This window comes from Pipistrellus kuhlii, unplaced genomic scaffold, assembly GCF_014108245.1.
Source record: "Pipistrellus kuhlii isolate mPipKuh1 unplaced genomic scaffold, mPipKuh1.p scaffold_m20_p_1, whole genome shotgun sequence".
Taxonomy (NCBI): domain Eukaryota; kingdom Metazoa; phylum Chordata; class Mammalia; order Chiroptera; family Vespertilionidae; genus Pipistrellus; species Pipistrellus kuhlii.
This window is the reverse complement of record NW_023425404.1, coordinates 29,887,868-29,907,074: the sequence shown is the minus strand read 5'-3', so window position 1 is coordinate 29,907,074 and position 19,207 is coordinate 29,887,868. Positions and strand designations below refer to the sequence as shown.

General features: G+C 37.9%; 1 protein-coding gene and 1 pseudogene across 10 annotated transcripts in view; both read right to left on the bottom strand.

Moving 5' to 3' along the window:
- SOS2 (SOS Ras/Rho guanine nucleotide exchange factor 2) overlaps positions 1-19,207 on the bottom strand; it is a 92,524-nt gene that overhangs the window by 47,394 nt on the left and 25,923 nt on the right. For 6 of the 10 annotated variants that reach the window (XM_036437400.2, XM_036437390.2, XM_036437414.2 and 3 more), the window contains exons 4-7: positions 18,694-18,858; positions 14,062-14,265; positions 7,659-7,802; positions 4,307-4,417 (exon numbers count right to left, since the gene is read on the bottom strand). In XM_036437400.2, coding sequence (XP_036293293.1) covers positions 4,307-4,417; positions 7,659-7,802; positions 14,062-14,265; positions 18,694-18,858 — 624 coding nt within the window. The remainder of the gene's footprint in view (positions 1-4,306; positions 4,418-7,658; positions 7,803-14,061; positions 14,266-18,693; positions 18,859-19,207) is intronic. The other 4 variants (XM_045581008.1, XM_036437395.2, XM_045581012.1 and 1 more) reach the window with 4 other exon arrangements.
- LOC118718641 lies at positions 9,541-10,616 on the bottom strand (annotated as a pseudogene).

Sequence of the window (19,207 nt, the reverse complement as noted above, 5' to 3'; positions counted from 1 at the left end):
TACAATTTCTTTGGTTGATCTATTCTTCCCTCATCCCCAACTCCACCAAAAAAACTTTTTAAATAGTTTTTTTAAATGAAGCATTACTTTAGCTTTTTAAAGTTAATACAGTACAAGTGGGTTTGGCCTGCAAAGGGGTTTTATCTAACTCATTCAACTTCACTGATTAAATGGGGGCAATAGCTTAAATAATTGCACCCTAAACATTAAATTACTAATAACATAGGGATGAAACATGAAATGTGAGTGCTTTAAATGAATATGCAAATAATTATTGGCAGACTGTCCAATTTAACAAATGTTTACTTTATGGTTTATATCTACATATAAGGTTAAAAAATGATTCCTTTATTGAAGTAAGTTTTGAGAATTAGATATAATTTTTATTCCACATTGACAAGTTTTTGAATAGATGGAGAATACCAGGTGTACCAGTTAACAATGCAGATTTTGTAATCAAAGAAAACATGATAATTTCAAGAGAAACATCAAAAGTACTTTATTCAAAGTAATGTCCATCGCTAGCTACACACTCCCCCATCTTTTAGGTAATTTGTGGATACCATCCCAATAGAACTTTGCTTGTTTTGAGGCAAACCAGAGACCCTATTTTCCATTTCTTCGTACTTTTTGAAGCAATGCCAAATTACCACTTGTTCAGCGTGTGCTACTGATCAGAACAAGTGGTACTTTGAAGGAGCAAGGTCTGGTGAACATAGCAGGTGGGTTAATACTTCCTAGGCAAGATCATTTAATGTGTCTTTAACTGGTTTTGAAGTGTGTGATGGTGTGTTATCATGAAGCAAAATTACTTTGCCGAGTCTTCTGGCCATTCTGGTGATTTAATGATCAAAACGTGGTTCAAATTATTTGTTGTTGGTAGTGATCAGTATTAACAGTTTCACCTGGTTTTAGACGCTCATAATACACCACACCTTCCAGATCCCACCAAACACAGAGCACTGTCTTCTTTCTGAAGCGATTTGGCCTTGCAGTCGATGTTGATGGTTGATCTGGATCAACCCATGATTTTGTGCATTTGGGATTCTCAAAATAAATCCACTTTTCATCGCCAGTCACAATTCAATGCAAAAAAGACTTTCTTTCTGCCACTGAAGCAAAATTTTACTGATGACTTTTCGGTTTTCCATTTGTTTTTCAGTTGATGTGGCACCTATTTCCCTTCCTTTAAAATCTGTCCCATTGCTTGTAAACAATTCCCAATCTTTCTGCAAGTTGTTTTCAAGTTTGACACGCATATTCATCCAATAAAGGTTGTAATTGTTGGTCTTCAAACTTTTTTGGTTAACCTGGACATTCTTTGTCTTTCACATCGAAATCATCACTTTTAAAGCATTTAAACCAGCGGTCACAAGTATCTTGAGATGGAGCATGTTCACCATAAGCTTCCCATAAGCTTCAAGCAGCACTTTTCTTCAAAATAAAGTTATGAATTAAAACTTCCCGTGAACGCTCTTTTTTGGCACAAAATTCGACATTTTTAAGTGTAAAAATATCTATGTTAGAACCTTCAGCAAATTTAACATATGAAATTTTGAAGCATACATATCAAATTGCATATATGTCAACATATGTGTAACTACATCTATTGAAAAAAATCCTCATTATTAACTGGTACACCTGGTAATGGGAATTCACAGTAAACAAGGCAGGGAAAAGATGGTAAATGAGCATTTATATATCTGAAGTGCCCAAGGGATATCTAAGTGAATTAAGGCAGCTGGTTATATAAAGTGTACAAACATTGCTCAAATGAAATTATGGCTTAAAAATACAAATATGTAGTCACCAATAAAAGGAACTGTAACCCTTTGCAACAGCATGGATTGACCTGGAGATTGACCAACAGCTAAATGAAATAAGCCAGTCAGAGAAAGACAAATAGCATATGACCTCACTTGTATGTAGAATCTAATGAACAAAATAAACTGATGAACAAAATAGAAAGAGGCATAGATACATGGAACAGACTGACAGCTGTCAGAGAGGAAGGGGGTTGGAGCCTGGATGAAAGAAGGTGAAAAGATTAAGCAAAGAAAAAAATTTTTTAGATAGATATAGATATAGATAGATAGATAAAGAGGTAATATGCAAATTGTCCATATGGTGTCACATTAACAACCGAGGCCACGCACGCATGGAGCACGTCTAGGTCCCTGCCCCCCAACCCCCACAGGCGGCGGCGGCGGATCCCTCCCAGCTCCCGTGGAAGTGGTGTGGCTCCCTCCTGGCTCCCACGGGTGCAGGTGGGTTGCTCCTCCCTCCTGGCTCCACGGAAGCGGCATGGCTGCCTCCTGCCTCCCACCTTCTGCAGAATTGGCACGGGTCCTTCCCGCTCCCATGGAAGTGGCATGGCTCCTGTAGAAGTGGCACAGTTCCCTCCCGGCTCGCTCTCACCTCCCACGGATGCCGGCAGCTCACTCCCACCTCTGGAATCGGTGCAGGTCCCTCCTGGCTCCTGTGGAAGCGGCGTGGGTCCCTCCCAGCTCCCATGGATGCTGGTGGCTCGCTCCTTCCTCCAGAATCGACACTGATCCCTCCTGCCTCCCATGGAAGTGGCACAGCTCCCATGGAAGAAGCATGGAAACAGCCAGGTCCCATGGAAACAGCACATCTCCCACTGGCTCCCACAAAAGCAGTGGACGGCCTACTGCATGATAGGATACTAGTCTATATATAAAAACCTAAGCGACTGAATGACCAATCATTATGATGCGCACTGACCACCAGGGAGAAGATGCTCAACACAGGAGCTATCCCCTGGTGGTCAGTGCGCTCCAACAGTGGGCACGCCGCTCAGCTGACCAAGGGGTGCCAGAAGCTAGGTTCATAGCTGGCAAGCACAGCTGCAGCGGTGCAAGCCTCTCCCACCTCCGTGGCAGCACTACTGAGTGGTGGTGGTGGCGGGGGCAGGCTCAGCAGGCCCGGATGAACAGGAGTGCCGGGCAACTGGCCCAAACTCAGGCTCCTCCCCAGCCACCTGCTGCTTACGTACTACTACATTCCTCAGGGAATGTTGGACTGCTGGTTTCAGCCTGACGTGGGAAACCCCGAGAAGTCCCAGACTGCGAGAGGGCACAGGCCAGGCTGAGGGACCCCACCCATGCATGAATCCATGTTCCAGGCCTCTAGCATATATGTATATACGTGTGTGTGTGTGTGTGTGTATGTGTGTGTGCGCGCGCGTGTGTATCACATAGACACGGACAATAGTGTAGTGATAGCCAGAGAAAGTGTGGGTGGGGAGTGGTTTGATGTGGGCAAAGGGGAAGAAATAAGAATGGAAAGGGACTCTGCTTGGAGTGATAGGCACAGGATGCAGTATGCAGATATTTTATTGTGCTGTACACTTGAAACCTGTATGATTTTATGAACCAATGTCATCCCAATAAATTCAATGAAAAAAAAATGAAGTCATCAACATATAGGCAGTAGATAAAGCAAAGGATATAAATAAAGTCACTCAAGAATAGCATTAGAGGAGCAGAAAATCAAAGGCTGACCATGGGGCCTGCAATTAAAGAGACTGAGAAGAAGAAATCACTTGGTTTCATGGTTAAGTTCACTGACAAGGCAGTTTTTATTGTTATACCCTGATTAAGACACAAGTAGTAGAAACTTTGAAAAATGGTAAAAAGTAATACGAAGATAATCAGCTACTGAGGGGGAAAAAACAAAAAAAGAAAATGACAAGGTTTATTGCTTGTTTTAAGACAGTAAAGAGCTGACCATATTAATATGCTAAGGGAGAAGAGCCTGTTAGATCAGGAAGTTTCTACAGCAATAAGGATCATCAATGCCAACATAACCTTCATTTAGTGTTAAAAAGTAAAAATACAAATTTTGTCTCCACTTACTTTCACTTTACCTAACTGCATTACTGAACCAATTAACTTGTATACTTCCCATTAATATGTTTATCTCCTTAAGTTATAGGCCTGATAGAGAAATAGGTATGAGTACAAATGAGGATATTCTCCACTCCTGATTATTTCAGTTCTATCTTGTTGAAAATAAGAACCTGAAATAGCTTTCCATAATCATTTAAATTCCAGATCTAGAATTTGCCAGATCAATATTTGTGATGGCATTCTTTAAAAGATTTCTATATTAAGGGAAGATTAGTTTTTTCAATATGAAATAGGATTAAAATGAACAGATTTTGAAAGATTGGTGACAATTTTCCTCAGTTGCTTTATGAAAGATCCTAGAATTACAAATATTTAGAATAAATTGGTAAAATATTTCTTTAGTTGCTTTACTTAAAAAATGACTTTAAATTTACCTGAAAGTGTAGAGCCACTGCAGGTCTGGCCATCAACTTACTGAAATGTTCATTAAATTTTGGTGAAAGAATGTCCTGTGATAATGTTTCATAAGGATCAAATGCTTGCTCCTATTTTTTAAAAAAAGAAAATGTGTTAGGTTTAAAGATCATCTTTTCTATTAATATGGCACAGATTATTTAACGGCAAATTTTTTAGAACTCTTTGCCGTTTACTTTGCAGGAACAAACAGTGACTATGGCTATAACTGAAAAATTTTTTAAATGTAAATAATGACCTTGAGCTATTGATCACAGGAAGCTTCCAGTCTTAAAAATATTGATAGTTCACTGACTTTGTGTTAACAAGTATCAAACTATTAAAATGCTTATGCACATTACTCCCAATAAGTGAAAAGTGTATCTATTAGTAAAAGAAGGCTGAGATTTTAAATTTCAGTTATTCTTGCCTACATTGAAATAAGTTTACACTTAGGATACTTTCAAAGAAAGCAAAAAGCAATACTGCTCTTTGATGGTACTGTTCTTTTGGATAAAGATTAGAAAAAGAAAGCAACGACTAATGTAGAGTAAAATAACAAGTCAGAAACTACACATATTTTGTCCAATGTTTATATTTAAATTCCTACTATTTAATAATAGTCAGTATCTTCAATGTTTAGTTAAAATTAAGAGATTTGTTTCATTTTTGTACTTTAAAATATAGCATGTTTTTCAGAAATAACAAGTATTGGCAAAAGTGTAGAGAAATTGAAACCCTCATCTATTGCCAGTGGTAATGTAAAATGGTATAGACCCTATAGAAAATATTTTTGGCAGTTCCTCAGAGAGCTAAACAAAGAATTACCATATGACCCCGCAATTCTACTCCTAGGTATGTACCCCAAAGAACTGAAAACAAGGACTCAAACAGATACTTGTATAATATAACAACATAACTGTAGCATTATTCATAATAGCCAAAAGGCAGAAAAAAACACAAGTGTTCATCAACAAATAACTGAATAAACAAAATATGACATATCTGTACAATGGAATATTACTCAACCATAGAAAGAAATGAAGTTCTGATACATGCAATGACATGGATGAACCCTGAAAAGATTATATTAAGTAAAATAAGCAGACACAAAAAACAAATATTGTATGATTCTAGTTATATCAAATATCTAGAGTCAGCAAATTTATAAAGACAGAAAGCAGATTAAAAATTACCTATGGTTAAAGGGTGAAAAAAAGGAGTTGTTGCTTAATGAATAGAGTTTCTGTTTAGGGTGGTAAAAAAGTTTTGGAAATAGATAATGGTAATGGTTGTATAATTTTGTGCATTTAACTAACAACACTGAATTGTATACTTAAAAATGGTTAAAATGGCAAATTTGTTATATATATTTTACAATAAAAAACAAAACAAAATGCCTGGCTGGCGTGACTTAGTGGTTGAGCATCAACCTGTGAACCAGGAGGTCACGGTTCGATTCCAGGTCAGGAGGCAGCTGATCAATGATTCCCTCTCATCACTGATGTTTCTAATCTCTCTCTCCCTCTCCCTTCCTCTCTGAAATCAATAAAAAATATATATTTTTTTAAATTAGAAAATTCTTTTTTGAACCAAAATATCTTTAAGATATAGCAGGCAAGCAAACTACAAATTAATATGCCAAGTTATCATAATATAACAACTTTCTAATAAAAACCAAAGCTGAATATTTTGGTTAGGCATTATAATAGTAACTGAATATTTCAATACTACATTTCATTTTCTATAAAATAGATGTAATAAAAGTGACCTATATTTTCAGAAAATTTTAAACAAAAACTAGAAAATTTACATGAGCTCTAAAGATGTACTTTTAAAAAAATATATATTTTATTGATTTTTTACAGAGAGGAAGGGAAAGAGATAGATGAGAGAGAAACATCGACCAGCTGCCTCTTGCACACCCCTTCTGGGGATGTGCCCGCAACCAATGTACATGCCCTTGACCAGAATCAAACCTGGGACCTTTCAGTCCGCAGACCACCGCTCTATCCACTGAGCCAAACCGGTTTCGGCTAAAGATGTACTTTTAAAACCCTGTTTTCCAAAAGAAATTTAAAAATGGCCAAAGAGTATGACAGGATGTTCAACATCATTAGTTTGAAAAAACAAAACAGTGAGATGCTGGAGTTTATTTTACCACTAGACTGGCAAAAATGGCATAATTTCAGAGTTAGTGGAGGTATGAGGAAAAAAGCCTGCAAATACTAGAATTTATTTGGAAGTAAATTTGGCAAAATATTTCAAAGTTCTAAAAACATGCCAAGTCTTTAGTACTACAATTCCTCTTTTGGGAATATATTCTAAAACAATTATTACGTAGACTATGAAGTCAAGTATGAATATGTTTGTTGCAGTATTATTTACAATAACAAAAATGGAAACAATAGACATGCCTAATGATAACAGATGTTAAAATGTTATGATGTCTCCATAACAACATGGTACTATTCAGACTTTAAAAATTGTGTTGAATTACTTTTATTAACCTGGGAAACATTTGTGATATATTCATTGGGGGGGGAAAAGCAGATAATAAGAGAGTAAGATCCTATTTTAGCAAGTGCACATGTCTGTTTGAGTAGAAAATACTGTATGTTATAAGGATAACTTAATTCTGGGTGTTGCAAAATGGAGTGATTTTTATTTTATTTATATTTACCTCTGTGATTATTTTTACGTGAATTACATTACTTTTCTAATAATTTAAGGCAACAAAATGATTTTCACTTTGGAAACAAAATTAAAATACAAACTTCCTTTTCAAATTTTGGAAACTAAGACTAAAATTCACAAAAGCTAAACAGGTCTAGTCAATAAAGTTTCTTTTACTTAAAATGCATTTGCCATTAAAAAAAAATCTTAAAACTTGCCCTAGCTGGTTTGGCTCAGTGGATAGTGTCGGCCTGTGGACTGAAGAGTCTCAGGTTCATTTCGGACAAGGGCACATGCCCAGGTTGCCGGCTCCATGCCCCATAGGGGGCATGCATGAGGCAGCTGATCAATGATTCTCTCTCATCATTGATGTTTCTATAGCTCTCTCTCCCTCTCCCTTCTCTGAAATCAATAAAAATATATTTTTTTAAAATCTCAAAACTTACTATTCTATCAACTTTCACTATATGTATTATCATAAACACACTATAAAGTGTCATATAAATAGAGTGTAACTGTTCTTTGCTATTGGTTAAATCTTAAGTATTTTTTATAATAGCCAATAATGTCTTCTAATTTTCACAAAGAAATCTTACTAAATCTCTTAACAACAGCATTTAAAATTTAAATGAGAATAAAGTAGTTTAATAAACTTACTTCTGCCAAATCTTCAAAACAGCTGCCAGCTAAGGGGTGAGGACTGCTCTCATCAGTCATTTCAACTGTGTCTTCAATCAAACCTAAAAGTTTTACTGTCAACTCATGTATATCTGATATGTTACTGAAAATCTTTTCAATGTCCTGAAAAAATAAAAAAGGTCAAATGTGAGCTTGAGAATTTTGTTTAAAAGTTATTAAAGTAATATAAATATTAAGGGTGTATCTTACCCAATTATTATACTTACTAATATATTTCAAGACATAGAATATATTCTAAAACACAGCAAAAGTCAGTAACAAATAAGGGAAATTAAAAGCCTTTTGGATGACACATAATAAATTTATTGGAAAATATAGATTTTGGAATAGCTATTGTAAAATTTATTTTTCATTTACAGTTCACATAAAATATTATGTTAGTTTCAGGCATACAACTCTGTGATCAAACATTTATATATCTCATGAAGTGTATATAAGTCTAGCACCAATATGTCTAGTATCAATCTGACATAGTTATTATAATATCATCGACTATATTCCTTATGCTGAACTTTGTATCTCCATGACTATTTTTGTAACTGGCAATCTGTGCTTTTTAATCCCTTTTACCATTTTACCCATCCCCTACCTCCCATCTGGCAATTATCAATTTGTTATTTATATCTATAAGTTGTTTCTGTATTTCAAATTTCACAAGTGAAATCATATATACCGTATTTTTCGGACCATAAGACGCTCCGGACCATAAGACACACCAGTTTTTAGAGAAGGGAAATGAAGAAAAAAAGATTCTGAAACAAATAGTGTCCTAAAATATTTTATGTGCATTAAAACCCAACATCACAGTCATAAACACATGTAATCAACCCTGTAAACGCAGCATTTAGAACCATTTTAGAGTCGGGCAAGCACACAGAGACCATACAGAGCCGGGCAAGTAAAAAAACTTTTTTTTTAAAGTATATGTGTAGGCTATATTTGGACCATAAGACGCAGGGACTTTTCCCCCCCACTTCTGGGGGGAAAAAAGTGCGTCTTATGGTCCAAAAAATACGGTATCTATCTCTGACTTATTTCACTTAACATAGTACCATCTAGGTCCATCTATGTTTTTGTAAATGGTAAGATTTCATTTTTTATGACTGAGTAATATTCCATTGTACATATGTACATCTTTATGCTGTCATCCACTGAAGGATACTTTGGTTGTTTCCATATCTTGGCTACCATAAATAATGCTGCAATTAACACCTGGATATAAATACCTTTACAAATAAATATTTGAAAATTTTGGGTCAGGCATCTAGAAAAGAATCTAGATTGCTGGGTCAAATGGTAGCTCTATTCTTAATTTTTTGAGGACCCTCCATACTGTTTTCCATAGTGACTGTACCAATTTACATTACCACCAGCAATGTTGAGGGTTCCTTTTTCTCCATATCCTCTTCAACACTTATTTATCTTATTGATAATAGCCATTGAGGTACTATTTCACCGTGGTTTTGATTTACATTTCTCTTATAGCTAGTGAAGTTGAGCATCTGTTCATTTATCTGTTGGCCATTTGTATATCTTCTTGGGGGAATGTTGTGTTCAGGTTCTCTACCCAGATTTTTATTTTTATTACCATTATTTTTAATATATATATATATAGATAGATATTTTATTTCAGAGAAGAAGGGAGAAAGAAACATCAATGATGCAAGAGAATCATTGATCGGCTGCCTCTTGCACGCCCCCTACGGGGGATAGAGCCCACAACCCTGGCATGTGCCCTTGACTGCAATCGAACCTGGGACCCTTCAGTCCACAGGCCGACATTCTATCCACTGAGCCAAACCAGCCAGGGCCAGTTTTTTATTTTTTATTTATTTCTTTAAACAGATCAAGTATTTAATTAGTCATTAAGAAATTTAGAACACCAATTTGTGAGAATAAGTCCCATTTGTGAGAGCAAAGACAGAGCTAAGGTAGTCCTGGAGCTGAGAAACAGCTTTGATTTTTGGCAGAATTTGCAAGTTTACGGTTTTCTGATTAACCTTGCACTGTTCTATAATCTCATATTTCTCTTCCTCTCTGTCAAAGAGTTCACCATCCTGGTGTCTAGGCTTATGCAGCCTCTTCTTTTAAAAATAAATTATTTAAAAATCTTTATTGCCTTTTTGAGAGCGAGCAGGAGAGAAACGCTGATGTGATGAGGAAACACACTACTGAGATCGATCCCACAACCCTGCCTATGAATTGAACCTGCAAACTGGGTATGTGCCCTGACTGGGAATCGAATCTGCCACCTTTTGGTGTGGTAGATAACACTCCAACCAAATGAGCCACATTGGCTAGCTTCTTCTTGAAGCAAGCCTCAGTGAGATGTTTTGGGATTTTCATACCACTGATACCAATTTTAGTGGAGGTGGCAATGACAAATTTGTACTATGTTCTATATAGAGGAACTCAATTAAGGGACAGAGGTCCAGTCACAAGTAGCAAGCCATTGTTCAGATGCTTCAGGAAAACCACCCTCTTATCTCTGTGGTGCCCAGTGAGTATAATCAGAATAGTCCCTGGGGAGCCCACAGTTTTCTTAGAGGTTAACTTAAGTGTTTCTTATTATGGTCAGTAGAATAAGGTCTACGCATTTTGCTAAGTTTAACCACTCAGGGACCATCATTCTTCTGGCGACCAATGGTTTTTTGATGGTACCAAGAACTTTCTTTTACTTTTTAATCCTCAATTTAGCTGCTGAATACTTCTTGCAAATGGCCTTTCAGGAATACATAGCCAACTGGGAATACATGCCAATTCCTTTTACTAGGATAGGGTTTAGCTGCAGTGGGGCTTCCCCTTTTTAGGTGTGTTGCTTTGAGTTACCCTTCTTAACCTTGCCATCAGCATCAGCCTTCTTGGCTTCAGGTTTTTCTCCTTAGCATCCAGATTCTCATCTTTTTCACTCACCATCTAGCAAGTTGGGAAAGAGGCTCTGCCTTTTTTCCCAAATTAAATTGTGTTCTTTTTTTTTTTTTTTTTTTTTTTTATTTATTTTATTGATTTTTTTACAGAGAGGGAGAGAGAGGGATAGAGAGTTAGAAACATCGATGAAAGAGAATCATCGATCAGCTGCCTCTTGCACACCCCCTACTGGGGATGTGCCCGCAACCAAGGTACATGCCCTTGACGGAAATCAAACCTGGGACCCTTGAGTCCGCAGGCTGACGCTCTATCCACGGAGCCAAACCGGTTTCGGCTTAAATTGTGTTCTTATTGTTGTTAAAGTTGTATGGGTTCTTTGTATATTTTGAATAATAGTCCCTTTTCAGAAGTATTGTTTACAAACATTTTCTTCCATTTGGTTGGTTTCCTTTTTGTTTTGTTTATGGTTACTTTTACTGTGCAGAAGCTTTTCATTTTTATGTACTCCCATTCATTTATTTTTGCTTTTGCTTCTTTTGCCTTTGGAGTCAAGTTCACAAAAGCCTCTCTGAGATAAAGGTCCCTAAGTTTAGAACTATGTTTTCTTCTATGTATTTTGTTTCAGGTCTTATACTAAGTCTTTAATCCATTAAATTTCTGCATTTGGTACCTATAGCAGTCTAGTCCTGGCTGGTGGCTCAGTTGATTGAGCATGGTACTGTGCATCAAAAGGTCACTGATTCAATTCCTGGTCAGGGCACATGCCAGGTTGCAGGTTTGCTCCCCAGACCCAGTGTGTACTGGAGGCAACTCATCACTGTTTCTCACAGCAATGTTTCCTTCTCTCCTTTCTTCTAAAATCAATAAAAACCTATATAAAAAAAAAAATAACAGCCAAAACCAGTTTGGCTCAGTGGAAAGAGCGTTGGTCTGCAGACTGAAAGGTCCGGTCGGGGGCATGTACATTGGTTGCAGGCACATCCCCGATGGGGGAAGGGCAGGGGGCAGCTGGTCGATGTATCTCTCTCATCGAAGTTTCTAACTCTCTATTCCTCTCCCTTTCTCTCTGTGAAAAATCAATAATATATATATTTTAAAAAATAAAACAACAATCTAGCTTCATTCTTTTGCATGTGGTTTTCCAATTTTCCCAGTACCATTTATTAAACAGGCAGTATGGTTTTGACTTAGTATCATACTGTTTTGATTACTGTAGCTTTGTAGTATAATTTGAAGTCAGGGAATGTAATACCTCTGATTTGTGTTTTTCTTTTTTTCTTTTTTCAGGATGTCTTTGATTATTCAGGATCCTTCATGGTCCCATACAAATTTGATGGAGATTTTTTGTTCTAGATATTTCTTTGAAAAATGTCATAAGGATTTTGATGGGGAATGCATAAAGCCTGTATATTGCTTTAGGTAATATGGCCATTTTAGCTATGTTGATTCTTCCAATCCATGAACACAGAATATCTTTCAATTTCTTTGTGTCTTCTCAATTTCTTACAACCTGTGCCTTATAGTTTGGGTATATAGGTTCTTCACTTCTTTTAAGTTTATTCCAGGTATTTTATCCTTTTTTGTTGTTATTGCAAATGAAATTGTTTTTGTTTCTTTTTTTTTTTTTAATATATTTTATTGATTTTTTACAGAGAGGAAGGGAGAGATATAGAGAGCTAGAAACGTCGATGAGAGAGAAACATCGACCAGCTGCCTCTTGCACACCCCCCACTGGGGATATGCCCGCAACCCAGGTACATGCCCTTGACCGGAATCGAACCCGGGACCCTTCAGTCCGCAGACCGACACTCTACCACTGAGCCAAACCGGTTTCGGCATGTTTTTTGTTTCTTTTTATTATTATTATATTTTATTGATTTTCCACAGAGAGGAAGGAAGAGGGATAGAGAGCTAGAAATATTGATGAGAGAAACATTGACCAACTGCCTCCTGCACAACCCCTACCGGGGATGTGCCCGCAACCAATGTACATGCCTTTGACCAGAATTGAACCTGGGACCCTTCAGTCCACAGGCTGACGCTCTATGCACCAAGCCAAACCCATTTCGGCAAAATTGTTTGTCTTCATATCTTTTTTAAATGTTACATGGTTAGTCTATAGGGGGAAAAATTTTTTTTTAAACAAGAGTATTTGTCTATCTGAATTCTTTAGAGTTGACTTTCAAAGCTACAGATATAAAAAGATGGACAGCCGAAACCGGTTTGGCTCAGTGGTAGAGTGTCAGTCTGTGTACTGAAAGGTCCCGGGTTCGATTCCGGTCAAGGGCATGTACATTGGTTGCAGGCACATCCCCAGTAGGGGATGTGCAAGAGGCAGCTGGTCGATGTTTCTCTCTCATCGATGTTTCTAGCTCTCTATCTCTTTCCCTTCTTCTCTGTAAAAAAATCAATAAAATATATTTTAAAAAAAAGATGGACAAAACTTCCTGGATCCCCATCCTACTCTCTCCTCTTCTGCCCTGTCTTTTAACAGAGCAGCTCTGCCTTTGTTAATGTGATATTTTGAATACATTTATTCTTAAAAAGTTCCACTGTTAAAACTTTAAAGTACTGCCTTAAAGTACTTTCCAAAAGACAGGAGAACCCTAGCTGTTTTGGCTCAGTGGATAGAGCATCGGAGCAGGGACTAAAGGGTCCCGGTTCCAATTTCAGTAAAGGGGATTGCAGAGCTCAATCCCCAACCTATGAATGTGTGTGGGAGGCAACCAATCAATGTTCTCTCTCTGTGTCTCTCCCCCACCTTCCACTCTCTCTAAAAATCAAGAGAAAAATATCCTCGGGTGAGGATTAATGAAAAACAAACAAAAGGACAGAAGACAGCATGTCTTTTCTAGACCATACATCTTTTTCACCATCTTCAAATGAATGACAATAAATCTTAGCTGCTGCATAGCAGAAAAATATTTCATTGCAATGTGATTCCCCTTTCTCATTTTATGTCAAATTCTCATTATCATCAAACTTATTACATCTATACTAATAAAAGGGTAATATGCTAATTAGACTGGACACCTTCCAGACATCTTTTGGATGTTCTTCCGGACAAAGCCATGGTGTGAGGGGCCTAGGCAGAGGCGGTTAGGGATGATCAGGCCAGCAGAGGGGAGCAGTAAGGGGGCAATCAGGCCGGCAGACAGAGGTGGTTAGGGGCAATCAGGCAGGCAGGCGAGAAGTTAGGAGCCAGCTGTTGTGGATTGTTAGAGGAATGTCTGACCGGCAGTCGGACATCCCCTAAAGGTTCCTGGATTAGAGAGGGTGCAACCGGGCTGAGAGACCCCCCACATACACCCTATGCATGAATTTTGTGCACTGGGCCTCTAGTTAGCATTATAATTTACATATTTTAAAAACCCAGAAGTCCTACATGAAATAAATTTTTTGTTTTATATACTCATAAAGTTATTATTTATGATTTTAAGCTGCTATCTGACCTTTGGAGTAGACAGAATTTCAAACCCAAAAAGTTACTTACTGAAGAGTTAAACAGCTTTTTGTCAGAAAGAAAGGCTTCTCGAAACACTTTTATGATCATATTTAGTTCTCGCAGATACTGTCGTTCTTCTGCAATTTCAGTTCTGACAAGGTCGTAGTAGTTTAATTCACCTGAAGAAGTAGGTTCATCTTCACAGAGAGAAACCAAACCTATGTCATCCTGATCAAACATGTCCATCAAAACCTAAGAAATAAATCAATAATGCATAACTTATTTTCCTTACTTTTATAAAACCATCTCAAAATACTTGCAATTAAAACATTATACTAAACAATGCAAGCTATATATATTACAAGCCAAGATATGAAAAATTTCAAAATAAGAGAAATATGAAAAGTTGAAGGGATAAAATAGTTTTGGAAATAAGATAAATTTAATAGTAAAATGTGTGTGTATATGTATGTGCGCACACACACACACGTGCGCACACAAAGAACAATCTTAGTCAAAATCCTAGTTCAACTACTCATTCACTTGTGATTACAGATGATTATTCTTTTAAAGGTAGATTCCTAATCCTATATAATAAAAGCATAATATGCAAATAGACCAAACAGTGGAACAACCAGTCAGTGTGTGGGGGGGGGGGGGGGCCCGTGAGCAGGTGGTGCCAGGCCAGCCAAGGCACGTGCCAGCGGGCAGAGGGAGGGGACGACGACGATGGGATGGGATGGGCAGTAGCAATCAGCAGGGGGTCGGGATGGGGGCCAGCACCATCCCCATTACCTGCCCAGTCACCTCCTGCAGAGGGATGGCAGTGAGGCGATTCAGGGCGGGGCTGGCCCCTCACTCTCCCCAGGTCAGCTCGCTGGAATTGCCTCCCGCAGAGGGGGGGGCCAGACTTCGGCCTGGGAGGGGGCCTAAGCCGTCAGTTGAATATCCCCTGAGGGCTCCCAGATATTATAAATAAAAATATATTTTAAAAATCTCTTACCTCCCTTTAAACTATCACATTTGTTTTAAAAAATATATTTTTTTTATTGATTTCAGAGAAGGGAGAGGGAGGGAGGAAGGGAGGGAGGAAGAGAGGAAGGGAGGGAAGGAGGGAGGGAGGGAGGGAGGGAGGGAGGGAGGGAGGGAAGGAGGGAGGGAGGGAAGGAAGCACCAATGATGGCAGAGAATCATTGGATGATTCTTGTATGTCCCACCCTGGGGATTGAGCCCACAATCTGGCATGTGCCCTTGACTGCAATTGAACCTGGGACCCTTTAGTCTAGGGGTGTCGAACTCAATCAGAGAAGGGGCCAAAATCTAAAATCCAGCCTAAATCGCGGGCCGAATGGTTTACTGAACAGTCATAAACTGTCATTGTGATGGAAACGCAGCGGAGTGCAGTGATGACAGCGCGGTGCGGGCCACATTGCAAGGCCTGGCGGGACGGATTTGGCCCGCGGGCCTTGTGTTTGACACATGTGCTTTAGTCCATAGGCCGACTCTCTATCCCCTGAGCCAAACCAGCTAGGGCTATAAAAATATATATTTTTAATATAGTAAATAAAGAAAAATTGGACCTACTTAATTATATATTAATATTATGGAAACTATTTTCTTATCGAGTTCAGGGGGAAAAAATGGCATAATCTCAAAAAGGAAACTCCAAAATATAAAACGACTTCAAAGAGATGAGAGAAAATTCTGACAAAATGCTATGAGATAATCATTCATTCATTCTTAAACTTCTGATTGACTAATTCAGCCACTGTGCTAGATATTGGTAAAATATAGCATTGAACAAAATAAACAATGCCCTCCTGATCTTGTTGATTCTCAGAAATATTTCTTAAATGTGGTCAGTTGCATCTGTTATACTTTCTCCTATGTGAACTCATCTTCTTAGATGATTCCCAATAACTATGTAGATGATAATGACTCCTTAAATGTTTATCTCTAGCTTCAGCATCTCTCTGGCTCTAAATAAGTGTTATGTAAGACTTGCTAGTTATCTGCCTTTTTGACCAAACCTATATATGTAGATGTATTTCACCTCAGCATCACTATAGCAACATTATCTACTTCATCATCATAACTAGGAAACTTGTCATTACCTTAGACTTGCCACTTCTTCAACTTCTATATTAAATCTGTCCCCAAATCCTGTTAACTGTAATTCAGAAACATCTCATAAATCTGATCAGTTCCTTGTATTCTCCTCAGTCTAGACGTAGGGGTGTCGAACTCAATCAGAGAAGGGGCCAAAATCTAAAATCCAGCCTAAATCGCGGGCCGAATGGTTTACTGAACAGTCATAAACTGTCGTTGTGATGGAAACGCAGCGGAGTGCAGTGATGACAGCGCGGTGCGGGCCACATTGCAAGGCCTGGCGGGACGGATTTGGCCCGCGGGCCTTGTGTTTGACACATGTGGTCTAGAATGTCTTCTCTTACCTTCCTTACAGCTATTACGTTTATCTGAAAAATATATAGCCATTTTAATAACTTAGCTCGAGTATAATTTTCTCTGTATAGCTTTTCCTACTCTTCCTTGGTTCCCCTTTCAGAATCTTTTCCACTGACTTCAGTCCTCTAGTATCTTCCTTCTTTCCTATGTAAACTCCTATATTGAAATTTCTAAGAGACCGGAACAATGACACTCAAATAGCAATAGCTCATCTAGTATCCAGATCTTGTATCTGGTATCTAGTATCTTTCTAAATACCACAGGCCACAAAACAGAACCAGAATATTTTAGGAAACAACCAATTCCAGGCTTGAGCAGGAGGTAAAGAACAAGTTGAACCTAGAATATCTTACGTCAAAAGAGAGTTTTCAAAGAGTGATAGAGACAAAGAAGCCAACTTGAAGCCCCACTGGCCAAATCTGGGATGATTTAATAAAGTAATGAATTAGGGCCCATTGAGTAAAATAAGAATCCATGAGTCCACATTAAAATAAATGAATAAATTTAAACTGTGCTTATGTTTTTGTTTGTAGGACACTAAACTATGTTGGAAACTTACTCTCAAGTAGTTCAGAAAACAGGCAATTTTACTAAAAGTCTGAGATTAAAAACAAAGTTTTAAAAAGCCATGCAATCATAATTTTCCAAAGTAAAAATAGAAATAAGAATTTCTACTATGAAATTTAAATAAAAAATCATTTTTATGACTATAATATAGTATAGTATAATTGCTCATCAGACTCACTTGGGATACTTTCAAAAAATTTTGAAAATCTGAGGGTTGGAGGCCCAACCCAGGCTAAGTAAATATTTGCAGGTAAGAAGCATCAGTACACATTAAAAGCTTTCTGATAAGTTTGATATACAAAGTAGAGAACCACCATCATATGCCTGGTCCTGGGGGTCATTCACCCTTAGAGGTCTAGTTTAGGCAGCCTCTTTGTGTTCTTTGTCTTCCCTATTCCTTTAGTTTATTCATTTAATAACTTTAATTACATTATGCTGCAATTATTTGTTTATAATATTTTTATTTCCCCTTAAAATAAATTCCTTTTCACACAGGGTTTGTTGACTTTTTCAGTGCTGTATCTTCAATGGTCAGAACAGTGACTGGTCCATGACAGGTACCCAAAAATATTGATTTAAACGATAAGAAAAAAAGAAAGAAAAGTAGAAAGGGGAAATAAAGAGAAGAGAGAAAAAATAATGACTCAGTTTCTTTCCTCAGTAGCTTATAGCCAGGAAGAAGTATAACAAATTATCAAAAGGAAATAAGTTTGGCATTGCAAAGTTTTTTCTCTCTACCTGTGTCCCACTAAACTATCATATGAAAACAAATTATGTTTTTCAAAATTACTTATGTTTAAAAATATCTGAGTACACTATTTGTTCCTAAAAATGTAAAATTCTAAATAAATACTATCTAATAAAGGAGTAATATGCAAATTGACCATCACTCCAACATACAAGATGGCTGCCCCCATGTGGACACAGATGGCCAACAGGGAAGGGTAGTTGGGAGGGACCAGGCCTGCAAGGGAGGGTGGTTGGAGGCAATCAAGCCTGCAGGAGGCAATCAAGCCTGCAGAGAAGGGCACTTAGGGGTGACCAAGCTGGCAGAGGAGGGAAGTTGGGGGTGACCAGGCCGGAAGGGAAGGGCAGTTGGGGGGAGGGGGTATCCAGGCCTGCAGTGTAGAGCAGTTAGGGGTAACCAGGCCTGCAGGGGAGGGCAGTTAGTGGTACAAACAGGCTGGCAGGGGAGTAGTTAGGGGGTGATCATGTTGTCAGGCAGAAGCGATTAGGGGCAATCAGAAAGGCAGGCAGACGAGCAGTTGGGAACCTTCAGTCCTGGATTGTGAGAGGGATCCCACAGAGGGTGCAGGCTGGGCTGAGGGACACACCCCCCATGCATGAATTTCATGCACCTGGCCTCTAGAAAATAAATAAAACTATAAAACTTACACTACCTTTCTTAAACTAGTTTGAGGTTCTGCATGTTTTTTTCCCCTATAGATAAAAGATTCTTGTTGAGGGGAAAAAGAGATTCCTATCTTGTCACATGGTGAAAAATCTGGAAAAATCCTGGTTAGTCTGTAAAAGCCAGCATTTTTCTGCCTTCCAAAACCAGGAGTTATAAAAATTAAAAAATGAGAGGTAGAAGTAATATATAGTATCTATTATTCAAGTTTAATTTAAATTCCTTCCAACACTTACCTTATCTGCACACATTGACACTTTAATGTCCTGCTGAGATATTTCATAATGTCGAATATTAAAAACATAATTTCCAGCTAATTTCAAAATATCAGCTGAGATATACTCTAATACAGCCACAATATATAAGGACACATGGTAGTCCACTTTGTACCCTAAAACTTCCTGTGGGGAAAAAAATAAACAATTTAATTCTAAAAAATGACACTATCAAGTACCAAACACTAAAAAATTTCACTTAACATTATCACTTATAAAGGACTCTCTATAAACCCAAAGTCTAAACTTACAGATACCATAAGATATAAATGAATTACTGGTCCCAGTACTAGGGGCTTTTTTAAGAAGGAGACAGCTGCCCTGGCCAGTTTGGCTCAGTGTAAGAGCGTTGGCCCACACACTGAAGGGTCTCAGGTTCAATTCCTGGTCAAGGGCACCAAAAAAGGAGCGAGACATCTAATCTAAAAAATTTGCCTTTAGTATCAAACTAAAAGACACAGTTCATTTAATATAG